Consider the following 18,139-nt stretch of genomic DNA (forward strand, 5'->3'; position numbering starts at 1 on the left):
CTCAAACCCTGTGCATGCTCAGCTCATGCTTTGCTGCTCAGCCATGTTCCAGCCCTGCCTCGGGTTTAAATGATGTAGGAATCAAAGTGAGCAGATTTGCTCCCCACCTCTGCGAGTCCGATGAGTCAGAGCAGCCAAAGGAAAGTTAAATTTGGCCAAGTACCTTGTGGCGGGTATTTGTGAGAGGCAGTCCACCTCCGGCCCTGACCTCCCGGATGCAGATGACTAAGTGCAAGGCCTCGTTTACTACTTGCCTGGGCTGTTTCTCAGGTTGTGCTTATAAGTGAACGGCTTTGATGACACCACATCCCCCACCCCAGAGAGTCAGCAAGATTGCTTACCATTTCTTACTAAACAATATATTTCCCGAATCAGGTGTGAGGACACATGCCTACAATATCAGGATTTAGGAAGCAGAAGCTAGAGGTTGGCCTAGCTTTTAGAGTGAGTTCAAGATCAATTTGGTATTATCATCTGTGGGTCTTAGTCAGGTTCATTTTCTCTGTCACCAAAAGGATTGAAAGGCAGGAGAACCTCAAGCATGACAGGGAGCACCATAGAATCTTGGACACAGCAAACAGAAGCCAACCAGAGAAGAAAGGCTTTGATTAGGAGGTGAGGAAACACTCACAGTAGGGTTCATGGAGAGAAAGACCCTCCACAGAGTAGAAGCCATGACTCTACTTGAGGGCTGGGATTTTTTTTAAAAATAATTGATTTATTTTTATTTTATGTGCTTTTTATTTTATGTGTTTTGCCTGCATATATGCCTGTATGAGGGTGTCAGATCTGGGAGTTCCAGACAGTCATGAGTTGCCATGTGGGTGCTGGGATTGAACCAGGGTTCTCTCCTCTTCCAGAGAACCCTGGTTCAATCCCAGCACCCACATGGCCATTGCTCCTAACCACTGAGCCATCTCTCCAGCCCCAAGGGCTGGGATTTTTAAGGGTATTTCTACTCTCATTTACGGTTGGTCAGTTTAAAGACAGTGAGACTGATAGATCCATGACTTTGGGGTAAACATGTCCTGGGTTAGCCTTGAACTTGTCGAACTGGTCAGGCACCCTGGGAGAAAAGGCATTTAGGCCTCTGTCTCTGGTCAGTAGTATGAGAAAGAGGCCAGAAGTTTGCCTTCTCTATTATCTATTGTGGCTCCTCCCTTTCTCTAAGGGATCTTTTAAGTCCTGATCCCTCAGTAGGATACATAGTGAAACACTATCTCAAAAAAACCAACCAGACCCTTCCAAGGAAGCTAAGGCCAAGTTGGGGTGAGGCCCTCACTCCATCTAGCAATTAGCACTTTGCCGGCAGTCTGCAAAGACTCCTGTCTCTGAGTCCGCCTGCATCCACTCGCCCTTATCTGCATCCACTGCATCCACTCCGCCCTTATCTGCATCCACTCCACCCTCATCCTGCTCGACTACTATGATGATGACAACAGAGGATAAGTTCAATGTCCCCATTAAAGCAGCTCGTGTCAATGTTGACTCTAGCCTGGCTTGTTTGGGTTAGCCGGAACAGAAACCTCTAGAATGGACAGAGCACAGCTCCTAAACATCACTACAGAAATCACAAAATAATTGAATCGTTTATGCATGATGCACAACGCAAGACTTTTGTATGTCATTCTGAAGCAGCAGCAATGTTGGAAGCAACAGTGCTTTCTTCCTGGAAAATGACTTAGAAGAACAGGTCCCATATTTTACACTGTCCATATGTTATCGCCCTAAGGACACAGGCGAAAAGGACGAAAGATGACCAGACACTGACTCAGCGCCTCCATCTCTCCACCCACAACAGCCAGGGATGGCACATTTTCACAGGACAATGGACACAAGGGGCCAGTGTCCCAGGATGCGGGAGGCTTGGCCCTGCAAAGCATGATGGGAGGAGTGGCTATTCCTTACAGGGCGGTGGGGCCTGATGGGGCTGTGCTGCCCTGATGTGCTGCTGGTTGTACAAGACGAAACTGTGGGGGGCCTACTGTGCTCATGACGTTTCTGCTCACTGTGACTAACTGCTTGGCAAGAAGTAACTTAAGGAGGAAGGATTTATTATGGCTCACAGTTTGGGGGCACAGTCCAGGATGATTGGAAAGACATGGCAGGAGGTGGCTCAGTCCTCCAGCATATTTGAGATCACGAGGCAGCTAGTTAAGTAACATTAATAGTCAGGAAGGAGAGAGGGAGGGAGAAAGGAGACCGGGCATGGGGAGGAGAGGAGAGAGGGAGGAAGGGGTAGAATGGACTATAACCGCTCCCTAAGATTTACCTCCAAGTGAGCAATTTCCTCCAGCGATGCCTTACCTCCTAAACATGCCCCCCCCTTCCCCAATAACAGCTCCATCTGCTGGGGACCACATGTTCAAACATCTCACAGTCAAACCATAGCACTTACCAAATAGCCTTTATCCCTTCCCTAAATGCACAACACTGTGCACAGCTGAATCACGTTCCCAGGTTTTCCAGGGAAACAGGAGTAACAGGATGTGTGAATATTTATGTGTGTGTATGCATATGGGAACATGTCCGGATGCCTGTGGTTGTGGAGATTAGAGGGTCAGGCATCTATAAGGTGGGCTGGCAGGATGGGACCCCACTATACCTCCTATAGCTCCTTCTCTCTCTGCTCCCTGGCTGCGTGAGGTAAACAGCAGTTGTTAAATTCTGCTGCCCAACAGGCCCAGAAAGAGTGAGCCAGCCACCAACTATGACCCCTGAGATGAAATCAAAACGAATCCTGCCTCATTTGTTTCTCCCAGGTGTTTTGTTATAGCGATGAACACTGGCTAGCACGGTGGCCCAGTCAAACTGACAGATAAAGCGTAACTGTCACACCATAGGACCCAGCTTGGCAGGGAGACACGCGGGCAGTAGTCTGTGGGGAGCGCTCCTGAGGAGGGTGGGTGGGCCCCAGGTGGTGTGTCCTGCTGTGTCATCTTGGTCTCCTCACCTAGAAGGTGCACATGGAGACAGAGACTTGTCAGCTTAGGGGGAAGAGCCAGAGAAGCTCAAAGAACTTAGCTCTGCATCCTTTGGTCCCCACACCCATCTGACCTTCACACCACCTTCCTCTTCTATGGATGCAACAGCACGTGCTCTCGACCTCTGGTCCTCACACCTCTGACTCGTGACCACAGTTCTGCGGGAGTACACGGCTCTGCTGTTTTGGTCCAGACCTCCTCGGGAGTACACAGCTCTGCTGTTTTGGTCCAGACCTTCTAGAGCCTGTCTGCCAGAATCTCCCCAACTCTGAACCCCCTGATTTACCCCCATGCCCCGCTGTGTCTTCTGAGCTGCCCCAATGTCTCGTGTTTCCCTAGTAGCCTCACCAATATGAGGTACAGGCCAGGTGTGGAGGGTGTGGCTGGGGGCTGCATCACTGAGTATGAGGGGGACTGGCTAGACAGGAGGCTGGCCGTAGGCCACTGGGAGGATGGACTTGGACCTGGATGTAGGAAGTCACGGGTGAGCTTTGTGGCTGCGGACATCACACGATCAAATTTAAACATGAAATATGGTAGGTGGAGACTTCTGTTTTCTCAAGCAGGCCACTTATCATCACTACGTATGGCCCCTTATCTGTGTTTATGGTGGCCAAACAGTCCACCACTGTGTCCCCCTCCTGCACTATCCTCTGAGGATGCTTCTGACTGGGTAGCCTCTTTCTGAGGCAGTGAGGTACCTTATGGTGTGAGCTCTGCGGGAGAGCTCTGTCAGGGCAGCGAAGGCTCTGCCTTCTCACCTGCGGTTGGAGTGTCAACCAGGTATGTCATGCCCAGTCCTAGTCCACCACCATGACCTAGAATTTGTTTGTGTGAGGTGACCAGGAGGCAAACACCATGGAGGACTTTCTAAGGGAACTGGGATGAGACATTTTAAAGGAACGGCCTGGGGGAGGATTGGGAATAAACCCTGTGTGCGCATCCCACTTTGGCAGGCTTCTCCTTTACCTGTTTTGCTTTTGTGGCTTAAATACATTACCACTTCCCCCACCAAAATGGCAAAGCCATACATGGCATCGTGACTCTCGGATGATGGACTCACCTTTCCCTGCAGAAGAGGAGCAGCGTGTGTAGGTTGCCCCAAGAGTGGAGAAGGGGCTTGCCAGGCTTCCCGGCATCCTCTCAAGCGACAGCTCCTCAGCAAGTTGTCTGCACTAAGGCCTCTGTAGAGCTGGCACCCCACTTTCCTAGCCCTGGCACCACCTAGGTGCTGGTTCACAGGGAACTGCTCCCCTCTACTGGACAAAGTGAAATCTACTTTCCACAAGTTAACAGATCTTCAGTTAGAGTAGGAAGAGTCCAGGAGGCAAGCAGGTCCTGGTCCTCTCGCTGTTCACACGGCAAGACTGAGGCTAGAGAGGAGAAGGATATTATTTAAGGTTTCAAGATAGTTGGAGGAGAGTCTGGGGCTAGAAATGGAATACTGCCTCTTCCACATCAGGATCTGGGTAGCATCCCTTAGGATTCTTCAATGTGGCAGGCTTAGGAACCCAGGTCTGGGTGCCCGAGAAGGCACCACACACCTTAGCCTGCAGGACAGACCAGGGAAGGAGGGAGCACAAAGGTTCCGGCCACTTAACTCCTAGTGGAGACAGAAAAAAGTTGGGAGCCTCTGACCCAGGTGAGTGTTTTAACCAGGACCAGCAGTCAGTCCCCCCTCTGAGGACAACTGTCCCCAAGACTGTGAGGGATCCCTCCCTGCCTATCCCAAACTCCCAGAAAACTATGTGTAGACAGGTCTTTTGTAAGTCCAGTTATCTCTACACCTCCTCCCTTCTCCTGTGTCCTACATGCACGCCACCAACACCACACATGGCTACAGGGTGTGATGTAGTGGAGTCGCCAGACTGCCCCAGCGATAGCCTGACACAGCCCAACCAGTCATCGTTCTTTAGGCTTACAGGAACACACGTGGACAGCATCAAAACTACATCAAGAGACTTGATTACCACAAGAATGGTCATCCCAGTCTACGTGGATCTATCTGCAATTAGACTCCCCAGGGACGCCACCCAGGCTTTTGCATCTGTGGCCCTGGTGAGGTGGAATCTGGCTGGCAGCCCCCCTCCTTCCACCTGCTGCCCGCTGCCCACAGAGCCCTTTCCTCTCCTGGCATTCTCTTCCTCAAGCCTTTGGGTTCACTGGCTGACGGTGGAACTGGACTTCTCAGTTACAGAGAGGCTGTTCCTCAAAGCTCTAGCTTAGGATTGAGGAAAACAGAGCCATTTGTAAGGAGGGAGAGGAGGAAGGGCGAGACCGTGGACAGGAAGGTGTGTTTCAGGCAGTCTTCACCATGCAGGGCTTGTCTTGTCTCTGACCTGAACGCTGTGATGGACCTCAACCTCTCATAGCTATTTCTTCATTTACTTTCCTCTTCTTTGTTTGTGATGGATCCATGTGTGCGCATGTGGTAGGGGATAGGGGGGTGGGAGGGTGTACAGGCCTGTGCGTGTGGAAGCCAGAGCTCAATGTTGGGGTTTCCTCTGTCACTCTCCAACTGACTTTTTGAGATAGAACCTCTCATCTGACCTGGGACTCACTGTTTTAGCTAGATTGGCAGGCCAGCAAGAATCTGCCTGTCTCCATACACCCAGTGCTGGGACACGATGCATGTTATGGGTCTGGCTTTTACACGGGAGCTGGGGATCTGAACTCACGCCCTCGTGCTTGCCCAGCAATCACTTTATCCACTGAGCCATCTAGCCGGCCCCTAGTCCCTTGATTTTGTCTGAAGAGAGACATAATACTTTTCTCTAATTAATTCACACACTTTGTCGTAGTTGACAGATTCTACTGAAGGCAACACAGAGGCTCCAGCAAGTGTCCACTGGAGTCCCGCTTGTTCTTTTGCACTACATTTCCATTTCTTCCCAGGTGTTGGTGAGGAGAGCAGCTGGGCCCTCGGCGCAGTTCTACAGGAGGCTGAGGGGGTGTCTTCACGAGGTGAGACAAACAGGGGGTGTGAGGGGAAGACTACATCTGCCCATTTGAGTCGCCAAGTCCTGTCATGGTTCCCTGAGTGGGGACAGACCTCTGCTGCAGCTGTGAGAACAGACTCCCAGTCAACGTCTCCAGGGAGCGGTGGTGGCTGCTCCCTGAAGAGAAGGATGCAGCAATTTAAATAAAATAGTTTGTTATTTTATCAACAAATCCATGAGACAGAACCATATAACAATATCAATTTACCGGCTTATAAAAACCCAGATGAATCCAAATTATTTTATGACAGAATAGAACAGGTGAAAGTTACCTGTTCATATGAGTAAACTTTTCATGTTCAAATCTTATGTAGATTGTGGACTAAATTTTTCTGATGAAGCAAGTTGCTAAAAGAGGTTGGTGCGTAAAAGCCTCTTTTGCTGCTCATATGTCTTTATTTCAGTCTCAAGTGAGTCTAGGTGTTAATCTCAGACGTTTGCATTTTAACTAGGGCTGGCTAAATGCCAAACTTCCAAGCAACAGTATTCCAAGATCCTTGAGGTGGAGGCCAAACCACTACTGTGTGCCTGGTACTAAAACCCTCACAACAAATGCCAAACCAGGGAGAAGAAGAAATGGGGAACCTGGCTATTTACATCAAATGTCTCCCAAGCCCAGAAAGCATTCTCAAATGCTAAGTGAAATCTGCAGGTTGGCAGCGAAGGGTCAAGTCCATGGGACAAGTGGTCCAGTCAGTGCTTGGATTAGCTCACAGGTTCCCTACACGGGGAAGTGTTGGACAATAGGTAAACGTCTGTCTGGACTTGCTCCTGGCTTGCTCAAAGCAGGTCCATCATGTCAGTTGCATGCCAGGCCAGCCACTGAAAGCACCATTTTTGCAAAATAATAAGAAGAAAAAAGTATACACAAGGCTGCCAAGTGTGTGGAGATGAGAACAAACTCGGACCTGCCTCCTGGACCCTTTATAGCAGACACGTGGTGGTCTGCAGTAGGAAAGGTGAGGATTAAGGTGAGAATTAAGGAACAGTAGTCTTTGTCATAGCTCTTCAGAGGGTATATGTTTAAAACACTGTGACATTAGCACGTTCTGAGGGTGAAATTTTAAGCCCTTAGACCTTGAAAGGTCACCCTGGGACACCCATGCAGGACCCAGGAAAGGACCAGTGGTTTAAACTTTCAAGTTTCTGATAACACAAGGATTGCCATGGTGTCCCAGACATTATCTTTAGTAAAGCTAATGAAATGCACATGATCCCTAAATTTGGTGCTGAAAGCAACTGAAGAGCTTCCCCGGGTCTCACAAGCCTCCTCCTCTTGTCTTGGTGGTAACTGGGCAAGTTAGGAACTGCTTTGTGCCTGGTTCCTCATCTTAAAAACCAGCATCAACTACTTTTGGGAGTTGAGAAGTGGTCTCTCATTGCAAGGGGTTTGGCTATCTGAAAGAGGGCCTCGGGCCAGCTTCACTACCCTCTAGATGGTCCCTTGTGTAAAATCTAACTAATCAATGGTAAGAATAGCCCAAGGATAATGACGTTTTTTCTTGACATTTGTAAAACTGGAAGGTAGTATCTCCTGATTGGATCATAGGGAGAAGATGTACTTCATTTGGCCCATCATCATCTGGTTTGCTGGCTGTGAGGTGCCCACAAGTTTGGGAGCATCCATCACCTACCTATGTAATACCCACTAAGCTTTTCTGCAAAAACTTTTGAGGCAAGAGTTCCCTTGGCTTCTCGATGAGCTGGTTTGCCATGTAGTCACCTTTCCTTGCTTTCATACCATGTCTTTCAAGTTAACTGGCATGCCCTGAGAAGAACAGCAACCCCAGTTCTTAGTAATATTCTGAGGAACATTGGAGCTTGAGCAACGTTTTTTTTTTTTTTCTTCTTCTTTCTTTTTTTCTTTCTTAGAGACGGGGTAGGGTGTGGGGGCGGGGGGCTCACTATGTATCTTACGCTGGTCTAGATCCTCTTGCCTCAGCTTCCAAGTGCTGGGATTATAGCTGTGCACCACTGTGCCTTGCTTATTAACTCCAGGTCTCTATTTGATGTGACTTTATGTAGTCTTCTAAGCAGCGAACAAACAGAAGTGTGTGTTCCACTTGGACGACTCGAGCGTCTTCTGGGCCTAGGATCTGAAGATGCTCGGGCATCTAGCTAGGTCCGCATTCTCAGACGCCCTGCCTATTCTTCTGTGCCTTTGCGGGCGGTGTCCTCCTTCTCCCGTCCCTGAGCCAGTAGCTGCCCTTCCGGGTGCTGTGCCGAATCTGCGGCTGCCGACGCGGCGGCGGCGGCGGCTGCGCGCGCCTGGCGGAAAGTGCGGCTGCGCGCGCCTGCGGCCTGCCTGCAAGATTTCATCATGCACCGGGCGGGCCGCGCGCCGCTTCCGTAGCCGCCCCGCGCACCGCCTAGGCGGCGTGCTCATGCCCTGTCGGCTGCCCACGCTGCTCAGAGCCACCCGCGCCGCGCTGCTGCTACCCTCGCCGGCCCGAGTCGTCGCCGCGCCCGCCTCGCAGCGGCTCCTCAGCGTCCCCGCGCAGCCCGCCGCCTCCCGGAGCAGCATGGACAGCGCCGAGGAGCTGCTGGCCCCACTGCGGCTAGCCGTGCGCCAGCAGGTACCGGTCCCCTGCCCGCGTCCGCGCCCGGCGCCCCCTCCGGACGGTCCTCCCCCCGGCCACGCACCCGCGATCCTCGGGCCTCGTGCCCTCGCTGCATACCCCGGGTCCGGCCGCAGGCTCCGCCGCCCGCGCACCCCGGTGGCCTGGGTCTTCTTGACTCGTTGCCGGGTCAGCCGCGAGCCGATGCTCCTCTCCTTAGTCTTGGGGATGCTTTGGGAAGCGATCCCTTCTTTTCACCGTCCTTCCTTCGGTGCTAGCCTCAGGATCGGCTCCGAAGATAGGGTCGAAACGTGGCTGTGGGGAGGTGTCGAACTACCTACCCCACTCCCCAAGACTGATGCGAATTCAGGATCCCTCGCTCCTGTCAGCTTTTCTGGCTTCTGAAGAGGGTGTCTGGAGCCAGCCGTCGAGCTGGAAATTGTAAATGGACCGACTGAGCCACTCGGTGAAGTCATCATCCATCCTTAGGGCGGAACACCTGGAAATGTGATTTTGCAGAAGGGAAGGGAGGTTTCTTAGCTTGAGGACCTGGGGATTGAATGCAGACTTCTTTTTTTCCCTGTAGCACTGAGTGGAGATCAGACTTGAGAGGGGGAAAGGAGGAAAGCATTTCGGATGATACTCACACCCAGCGAGAGCCAGAGCTTTCAGTAGGGCCCTGGCATCCGTGACCTACTAGCCGTAAACACCAGTCTGGTCGCTCCTGAGCTGGCGCCTGATGCAATCGTTCCTCTAGCTAAGGACGGAGGAATCCTGTTTCGGAAATAATTCATTGGAGCCGAAGCTGCTACAGCTTCAGGAAATTCTGTCACTTTGCTCTGGTTTGAGCCTGACTCAGTTAATAGGCTTTCATTTTGAATTTCACTATGGGCTTTTTTTTTTTTAATTGTATGTTTTGTACATTCAGTCTCCTTCCGGATATCCACCTTCCAACTCCACATAAAATTAGGTGTGGTTCCTTTGTTTTTGCTATAACTTAAAATCTCCTTCTTTAGAAAGAATACATCTAATTTTGGGGGAAAAAAGCCTCACACTCGAAACCCCTCCCTCTGCCACGTTAGCCTGGAACTGCAGTACATAATATCCATCTGTAGTAAGACTGGGTCTAGTTAACTTCAGGACGCTTTGATCATGAGGGCTTTTGTGTGTGACGTTTCTGTCCTGTGTTGAATTGGTTATGTTGGCTTTGCTTGTTTGTTTGTTTGATTGGGTGTTTTTTGTTTTTGTTTGTTTGTTTTTGTACTTTAGGATATTTTCTGAATAGTTGAGCTAATTTATTTGTTAGTTTGTATTCTTTTTCTGATTTTCCAGAAGTAATATATGTTGATTAACTGTCTGGAAATTTGAGTCATACTGAGCCCAGTGTCATTGGAAAGAGTTTAAAGATCACCTAGTTAAACTTTTTTCTTCTTGGACATGTATGGAAATGTGGAATACAGTCTGTCCATTTCACCGATTTCCATTGGGAACCCTGTGCAATTGAAGACTTTCCGGCGTGGCTCTTTGGGAGGTATTAAAGGATTGTTCTTGATAGCGGCATGTACTTTGGAGGGCATTACGTGTAGTACTTGTGTCCCCAAATAAAATTCAAGCCTTTACAAAACTAAAATTTTAGAAAACTGGTTTCTATGAAAGCTGAGCTTGACAACTTCATGATGCTTTGAGAACTTTTTCATGGGATAAGTAGTGATGTTAGCAAACACAGAGTCTTGGTACTGTATGCTAAGTGAGGGCTCCACATGATCAGGACACTGATGAAAACAGGCCCTGGTAAAGATCGCTTCAGAGTCCTAAGAGACGTTCTTGGCTTTATGTAACCAAACAGTGCTGCCGTTTATGAGTTAGAAATAACTTTCTGTTCTCTTTTGAGATAGGGCCTCAAACTCAGATTCTTTTCTCAGAGACAAGGCTTTATGTATCCCTAGCTGGCCTCAAACTCACCATGTAGAGGAGGATGACCTTGAACTTGCAGCTTCCACCTCCCTAGTGCCGGGATTGCCCTTCTGTGTTACAGAGAGATGCTGGGGATTGGACTCCAGGTGTCTGTCTGCATGCTAGACATGCATACCACCAGAGCTGTCTAGCCCTTTGAAATCACCTGAAAAATTAATCTTTTACGTTCTTACTTACTTAGTGTATGTGTGTACACATGCATGCCACATGCTTGTTTGGAGATCAGGACAATCTCAAGGATACCATTTTTCTTTTTGAATGTTTGTTATTGTGTATGGAAGTCTTGCAGCGATAAGTTCTGTCCTTCCATTGTGGGTCCCCAGGGATCACACTCGGGTTTTAAGCTTGTCAGCATGCCCTTCCTGGCGGAGCCTTCTCTCTCACTGGGCCTTTTGAAATCACTTCCAAGAAACTACTGCCTGTCAGAGTTTTGGTCAAAGAGGAATTTCTACAGTAACCTGAAAAAGACCTTCAGAATTCCCTCTTTTCCAATTATGTATGATTTCCTTAATAGACTTTACCCCAAAAGTGTTTCTCAATAGCAGCATATATGATAATCTGTCTTTGATAAATTAGAATTTAAGAGATTAGCAAAATCATTATAAAACTATTATTTTTTTACTTTTGAAAATAGCTCTATTTTCAGAGTGATGTTCATGTTAAATCAAGTTTTTTTTTTCATTTTAAATACTTTTTTAAATTTTTAGTTAACTTTTTAAAATTTCCATTTTATTTTGTAATACAAGTGTTGCCCTGTCCACAGTGGGGTTGTGTCCTGGCAGACTCTTTGTATACTGAGAATAGTGTAAGTGGAAACTGCCTGATAACACCTGATTTACCTAAGAACATCTAGCTTAGCAACCAGGCCGTCGTGGAGTGTCTTGTTTACCCCTCTGATTGGTTGGCTACTTGGGAGCTATGGCTCACTGCTGCTGCCCAGTATCACAAGAGATCCTATATATCTCTGGCCTAGGAAACAGTAGAAGCTCAAAATTCAAAGTACACTCTCTAGTGAGTTGGAAATTTGGGGGCTGGAGAGATGGCTTAGTGGTTAAGAGCACTGACAGCTCTTCAAGAGGACCCAGGTTCAATTCCCAGCACCCACATGGCAGTCCAAGATCTGACACTGCCACACAGATACATTCGTGCAAAACACTAATGGACATAAATAAGTAAAAGAAAATTTGTAAGTTAAGTCACCTTAAGTCAGGAACTGGCTGAGGAGAAATAACTCACAGAAAAGCTGTTATTCTTGGTGATTTTTGCTGGTTCAGGAGGAGCCCTAGGATGGAGAAATGGCTTAGTCATAGTCAGTAAAGTGCTTGCCTAGGAGTCATGAGCATTTGAGTTCCACCTTCAGCATCCATGAAACAAGCCTGGTGTGGAGGCATGTGCTGGAGAGGGGAGCAGGTAACCCCAGGATCCCACTCCTGAGGGTACCCAAGGGGGCCCTGAGTCCACAAGCTTTTAGAAGTTCTGTCTTGGGTTTGGACTGCTGTCTCCAACAGTCCTGGAAAAGCCGCCAACAGGCTTCTTGCTGTCTTCATGGTCTCCTTTTCCCATTCTCTCTGTCCACTGTCTCTGCCTTGACCTCCACCACTACCCTTGCTTAGTACTCCAAAGGATACAGCGTCGCACATCACAGTTTACCTGTTCCTTGTTACCAAGATTGCTTTTCTCATTAAAAAACAACAAGCCCCCCCCCCTCCAAGAAACCAGAAACGAAAAGCTAGGCTTGGTGGCGCACGCCTTTAATCCCAGCACTCAGGAGGCAGAGGTAGCCTGATCTCTTGAGTTTGAGGCCAGCCTTGTCTACAGAGCAAGTTCCAGGATAGCCTGGGCTACACCAAGAAATCCTGTCTGAAAAACAAACAAAAAGCTTCTTGGCTCTGTCTTAACAAAAATTTGGGGGTTATATCTTTGGAAGTGGCAGACCTGATCTAGAGGTGGTGGAGCCATTTAATGAGGTTTTGGTTTCACTCTCTGGATTTGAGGATGTGAGTGTGGCTTGAAGCTCTAACAGATTAACTATAGTAGGATAATTTTTTTTTTAAGGCCGAGGAGGAGGAACTTAATAATTATCAGTATAGGAGAAGCTTTGAAGAGTTCCTGTGTGGGCTTTTTTATACCCATGCCTGTGTGTGTGTGTGTGTGTGTGTGTGTGTGTGTGTGTGTGTGTGTGTGTGTGTTTTGTTTGAGGATTAAACACAGTGGTGGCAATTTAACCTTGTCATTGGGAATGCAGGCTCTAAAGCGACATCTCCAAAGTTGGGATTGTGACTTTGCTGTCTTAGCTGGTGGCTCTAGGCAAGTGATTATTTAACCTTCAGTAGTCAAGTGTCTTCATTTAGTGCAGGGAAAAGTTGAACATGAAAATGAGTTCATGTAAAGTGCTGTACCTCCTGCCCCCAGCACGCAGTATGGACTTAGTAAATGCATCTTTCTGAATTGCACACCGTTGGAACACTGGTTCTCAAGCCACTGTTGGCCGGCAGTGTACTTGTTTTCTTAGACTGTTAGTTTGTTGGCCTTTTGAACCTATGTATGAAAATTCATATCTTCCAAATTCAAGAAGGTGACAGAAAAGACTTTCAAATTTCCTTCTTGGGTCTGTCCCTGTCATGAATGAGGGACACAGAAACCCGATTCTTGGAGACAGTGTGAGGATGTGAGGAGCCTTGTGTCTTTTTTGGTTTTTCTGAGCCAAGAGTGACTTAAATTTCTTGCTTAATCTGCAAAGGGCAAATGAAAAGTTGATGAAGTTTTCTCAGTAGTATAAAACATTTGGAAATCTAAGATGGGCTCCTTGACCCTGTCAAGGCTCTACTAGCCAGCCACGTGTGTAAAACCAGCACTTTCTGAAGGTGAGGAAACAGTTCCTTGTTTTCTGCTGAGTGTGACATGGGTGTATCCCAGAAGGGTCACTGAGGATGTGATCCCTTGGGGTGATGCTCTGTGTTAACCATTCCCGTGTCACACTCAGCTTTTGTGTGTGTGTCTGTTGTAAGCTTCCACTCAGGAACAGGGCTTCCAGTGGAGTCCTTGATGCATCTCAGGCCAGGTCCACTCACTGCACACACAGAAGCCCCCAAGTGTGGGTGGGTGCTGGAGGAAACCAATCAGCAAGTAGACTGGCCACTGAATACCTGCACCTTAAAAGACCAAAAGAGACTTGGGGGTTGCATTTTAAACTCTTCTACCCATTTCCCTGTAGTCTCCTAGTGCGTCTCTTGGGAGCGGTGATGAAGTGAGCAGATGCTTAAGCCACTGCCCAGATTTACCATGCTTCCCTTGTTGTACGTGTGCCCTGGAAAGGCATACTGTGTTGTGTGTCCGTGTGCCCTGGAAAGGCATACCGTGTTGGTGTGTGTCCGTGTGCCCTGGAAAGGCATACCGTGTTGTTTGCGTAGATAACAGCAGCATTGCCATTAATACTTTGGTTTTTCAAATAATGCACAGCTTTTTCTCAACCAGCGAATACCACTTTCTAAAAATTGCCCACAAAACAAGGTATCACCTTTGTATCCCATTTTAGTGTGCTCATTCCTGGAACATGCGCTGGGGCTGTGGGAAAATGCTTCTGAAGGGATGGAAACAGCTGGCCTCAGGTTCCAGTGTTGTTGGGTTTTGTTTGGCTTTCACTTTCTGCCTGGGGTGTTCTAGAGAACATTGTTTCTGGAAGAGGCTGTCAGGAATGAAGCGGGAGTGAGGACTTAGAGAGCCAGAAGAGAATGTGCTCAGGAGCCCTCCATGGCCCAGGATCTTAGGAGGGAAGAAAACATGGCTGCCATCTCAGCCCTTGTGGATATGGCAGAAGCAGCAGCTTCTACTGGGACAGCTTTGGGGCAGCCAGGTTGGAGTCTTTGGAAACGTGGCAGGCTGCTGTTAAGCTTGGCCAAACACAATGGGTAGGAAGATGGACACTGAACACAGGGTAGAGACAACTACCAAGCTAAGGATGGTTTGAGTTTATAAAGTAAAGCTTAAGGATGAGAAATGGCGTGAGTTCAGGTTATTTGGGGGACCGGTTTCATGTTAGTGTTGGATGATTCGAGATGGGACAAGCTGGCCATCTGGAACAATGTAGTCTACGGTGGAGAGGTTAGACGGGATGACTTGAAGTTGACCAGGTGTTGGAGCTAAGGAAGCACAGCTGGACGCTTCCTGAGAGATGGCAGATGGAGAAAACATTGAGCTTGCAGCACCCACGGCCACCGCCAGGCTGAGGTACCTGGCAGTGGCCGTCAGTCCTTTGGCATGCCCTCTGGTGGTGCTGTTGAAATCCTTGCTGCCCTGGAGCAGCATGAGAGCTGGGGATAACCATGCAGCGAGATTGTCGGCTTGCTCCAGGTTTCACACTTAGCTGAGTCTTTATACCCCAGCCTGTTTCACCGTGGCTTGCTCGGGTGTGGGTTTTGTGTGTGTGTTTGGATTTTCCTGTGCTTCCTGATCTGATCATTAGTGTCTTCGCACAGTTACAGATGTTCCATAGTCGATGTCTTCCCAAATTTTGCCCCTTGATGTTTTCCCCTCCTTTTTTTCCTACCTTCTAGTTGAATGTGTTAGCCTCTGTCTCTTTACCAGCCTGAGGGGTTGAACCCTGTTTTTCTGAGCATTTCAGGCAGTTTCTTTAGTGTCTCCGAGGTCACTAATTAGACTCTCGTTAGCTGCCTGTGTCTGCTCTGCTGGGAACCCGTCTGAACGTTTGGTGTCAGTAATTCATTTCCGTACGATCTCTGCTGTTCTTCTCTCCCCACAAACACACCATGTGAATGCAGTCATTCAGAGGCTTCTGGACTGTGTTTGCTGAGGACACAGGCCTTCAGCTGTTCATACGAACCTTCTGTAGAATAAACAGATAAAGTTGTTATTTGTGTACAAATGCTTTTAAAATGCATGTTTAAAAATAGATTCCTAGGGTCCCCGATTTCTGAAGCCAATCTTGAATGTAGCTTGTGTGTTGGCCAGGGAGACCTCGTGCGCAAGTTGAAAGAAGATAAAGCCCCACAGGTGGATGTGGACCGAGCAGTAGCTGAGCTCAAGGCCCGGAAGAGGGTTCTGGAAGCAAAGGTAAATCTCAGGGTGCTAAGATAGAAACATTAGTAGGTGTGGGCTTGTTCTTCTTTGGTTAATCTCTGGGTGGGAAAGATCTCGAAAGCTTCCTGAACCAGTGCCATTTGACCATCTGTTTTTAGTCAGCATGCCTCTTCCTCCTCCTCTGCCTGTGACTTCTTGTGCTTTCAGAGAACAACTCAAGGCTGTGCAGCTCAGTGATAGAGAACTTGCCTAACAATAGGCCCTGGGTTCGAGCCCCAGTATTTCAAGAACAAAGTGCAGCTTACAATGTTAACATTTTCTCTAAAGCTTCCCAGCTACCTGAACCCACCCACACTCTGACTCTCCTTCAAATCCTAGATTTAATAAGCTACACGAATTTTCCAGAAGACATGTATTCCTCTGTAAGAATTCTCCTAAAGTTAGAGTTAATGGTTTTATTATAATCCATCTTATATCTGACTTTAGACCTTTTTAAATCATAAAGTTATCACTACAGTAGTGTGTGGGAGGTTGTTTTGTTTTGGGGTAGGGGAGGATTGTGTATCTGTCTTTGTGTCTGTCTGTCTGTGCATGTAGGGGCCAGAGGTCTATGTCAGGTGTCTTCCTCTATTGCTGTCCCTTTTATTTTTTGAGACAAGGGTCTTGTTGAACCTGGAGTTCATCAATTTGGCAAGCCTAGCCAGCCCGTGAGCCCCTGGGATCCCCTGTCTCCATCTCCCAGCGCTGGGGTTACAGATACGTGCCACCACACCATGTTTCTGTATGGTGTTGGGGTCTGATTTAGGCCCCTGTGTTAGTCAGCAGGTCCTGAGCAGCTGGGCCGTCTCCTGAGCCTTGAGTCTGAAGTTTTCGAGTGGTTGTCTTACTAGGAATACATTAAAAACTCAGATATTGCTTAAATTGCTTCACAGCATCTGCATCTGAGGAAGCTTAATAGGCCTTTTGTTTTCTTGAGACCAAGCCTTACTGTAGCCAGGCTGGCCTTAAACGCCTCCTTCTTCTGCCTCAGCACTCAATACCAGGATCATGGGAATGGGCCACACGCCTGACTCCTAGCTTAGTCTCTGTGGTCTTTAAAGTAATCATAATCTTTTCTGTACGAGTATGAGTGTCTGTATGATTCAGCTTTGCATCGCAGTGAGTGACACCTGGGAGGGATCCAGGGAAGAGAGGCTTGTGTGACCTCTCAAGGGGTCAGAGGTTGCAGTCCCCATTGGGCCTGGTTGCTTTTTTAGGCCTGTGGTGCAGATGGCATGGGGAGGAACACTCGCCTCACAGCAGAGAGAGAAGAGGTTCCCTCAAAGGCTTGCCTCCAGCACCTAACTTCCTTCTCCTAGAACCCTTCTGATACTTCCACATCTTCCAGCTGCACTGTCAGCCGGAGAGCAAGCCTTCAGTGAGCTCTACAGGGGGACAGTAAGATCCAAACCATAGCAGCTTCTTTCCTGTCACTCACAGTGTCTGTAGGGACGGAGGCTCCTCTTCAGCTCTCCAGATTTTCTCCTTTTGGCATTTTATATTGGCTCCTGCTAAGGAATGAGCTAAGTTCAGACGTGTAGGCTCAGATCCCACTTCCTGTCCTGGCCCACTCGTCTTGGTTACTCTCTTCTAGGAGCTGGCGCTGCAGCCCAAAGATGACATCGTAGATAGAGCAAAAATGGAGGATACTTTGAAGAGGAGGTTTTTCTACGATCAAGCTTTTGCTATTTATGGAGGTAAGGGGTGGATGAAGGAGCAGTGGTGGTGTTGGTAGCTTTACTATGCTTAGTCAAGCTTGGTTTGCTAACTGATAAATCGTATCAGATCCCATAGAGAGAAGGCACATACTTTGCTGTTCCGTTGTGCAGGAGTTGACGTTTGGCATAGTGTCCACTCTGAGTAACCCCTACCCCCGTATAATATATCCTGATTACGGTTTTTCCTTCCCTCGGCTCCTGCCAGTCCTCCTGACCTCCCTTCCCTTCAAGATCCACTCCTTTCTGTCTCTCCTTGGGAAAAAACAGGCACCTGAGGGTTACTAATAAAATCAAATGTAGTGAGATAAAACAAAGCAAATCAATTGGAATAGAATGAAACAAACAGAAGGAAAAGAGCCCAGGAAAAGGCACGAGAAACAGAGGAGCAGGGACCCACTCATTGACACTCTGGAATCCCATAAAACTACAAAACTGGAAGGCATAATGTATGCCCAAAGGACCTGTAGTGTTATTATATATATAAATATATATAATAAAAAGAGAAATTAAATTTTAAAAAAGGAAGAAAGAAAAAGCCCTGGCATGACATCATGAGACAAGAAGCCTCCAATGATTGTGTTGAGTTAGTTGTCTGTTAGCCACCTACCACTGGACATGCAGCCTGCCCTTAAGAGTAGCTGGTTTCCCCAGTGAGACTCCCTTGGAGCAAACTAAATTTTCATTTGCAAGTGTTATCAGTTGGAGATAGCTTTCGGGTTAGGGATAGGGACATGCGTCCACTTCTCCTTTCAGCTCTAGGATCCCATCTGGTGCAGACCTGTGCAGGCCCAGTGCATGCTGCCTCAGCCTCTGTGAGTTCATGTGTGTGT

General features: G+C 48.1%; 1 protein-coding gene across 1 annotated transcript in view; it reads left to right on the forward strand.

Moving 5' to 3' along the window:
- The first annotated feature begins 8,317 nt into the window (after positions 1 to 8,317).
- Positions 8,318 to 18,139, forward strand: part of Gars1 (glycyl-tRNA synthetase 1) — a 40,829-nt gene continuing 31,007 nt past the window's right edge. Inside the window, exons 1-3 of the mRNA XM_028864112.2 lie at positions 8,318 to 8,559; positions 15,484 to 15,585; positions 17,186 to 17,288. Coding sequence (XP_028719945.1) covers positions 8,368 to 8,559; positions 15,484 to 15,585; positions 17,186 to 17,288 — 397 coding nt within the window. The 5' untranslated portion in view covers positions 8,318 to 8,367. The remainder of the gene's footprint in view (positions 8,560 to 15,483; positions 15,586 to 17,185; positions 17,289 to 18,139) is intronic.

This window comes from Peromyscus leucopus, chromosome 3 (genome assembly GCF_004664715.2).
Source record: "Peromyscus leucopus breed LL Stock chromosome 3, UCI_PerLeu_2.1, whole genome shotgun sequence".
NCBI classification, from domain to species: domain Eukaryota; kingdom Metazoa; phylum Chordata; class Mammalia; order Rodentia; family Cricetidae; genus Peromyscus; species Peromyscus leucopus.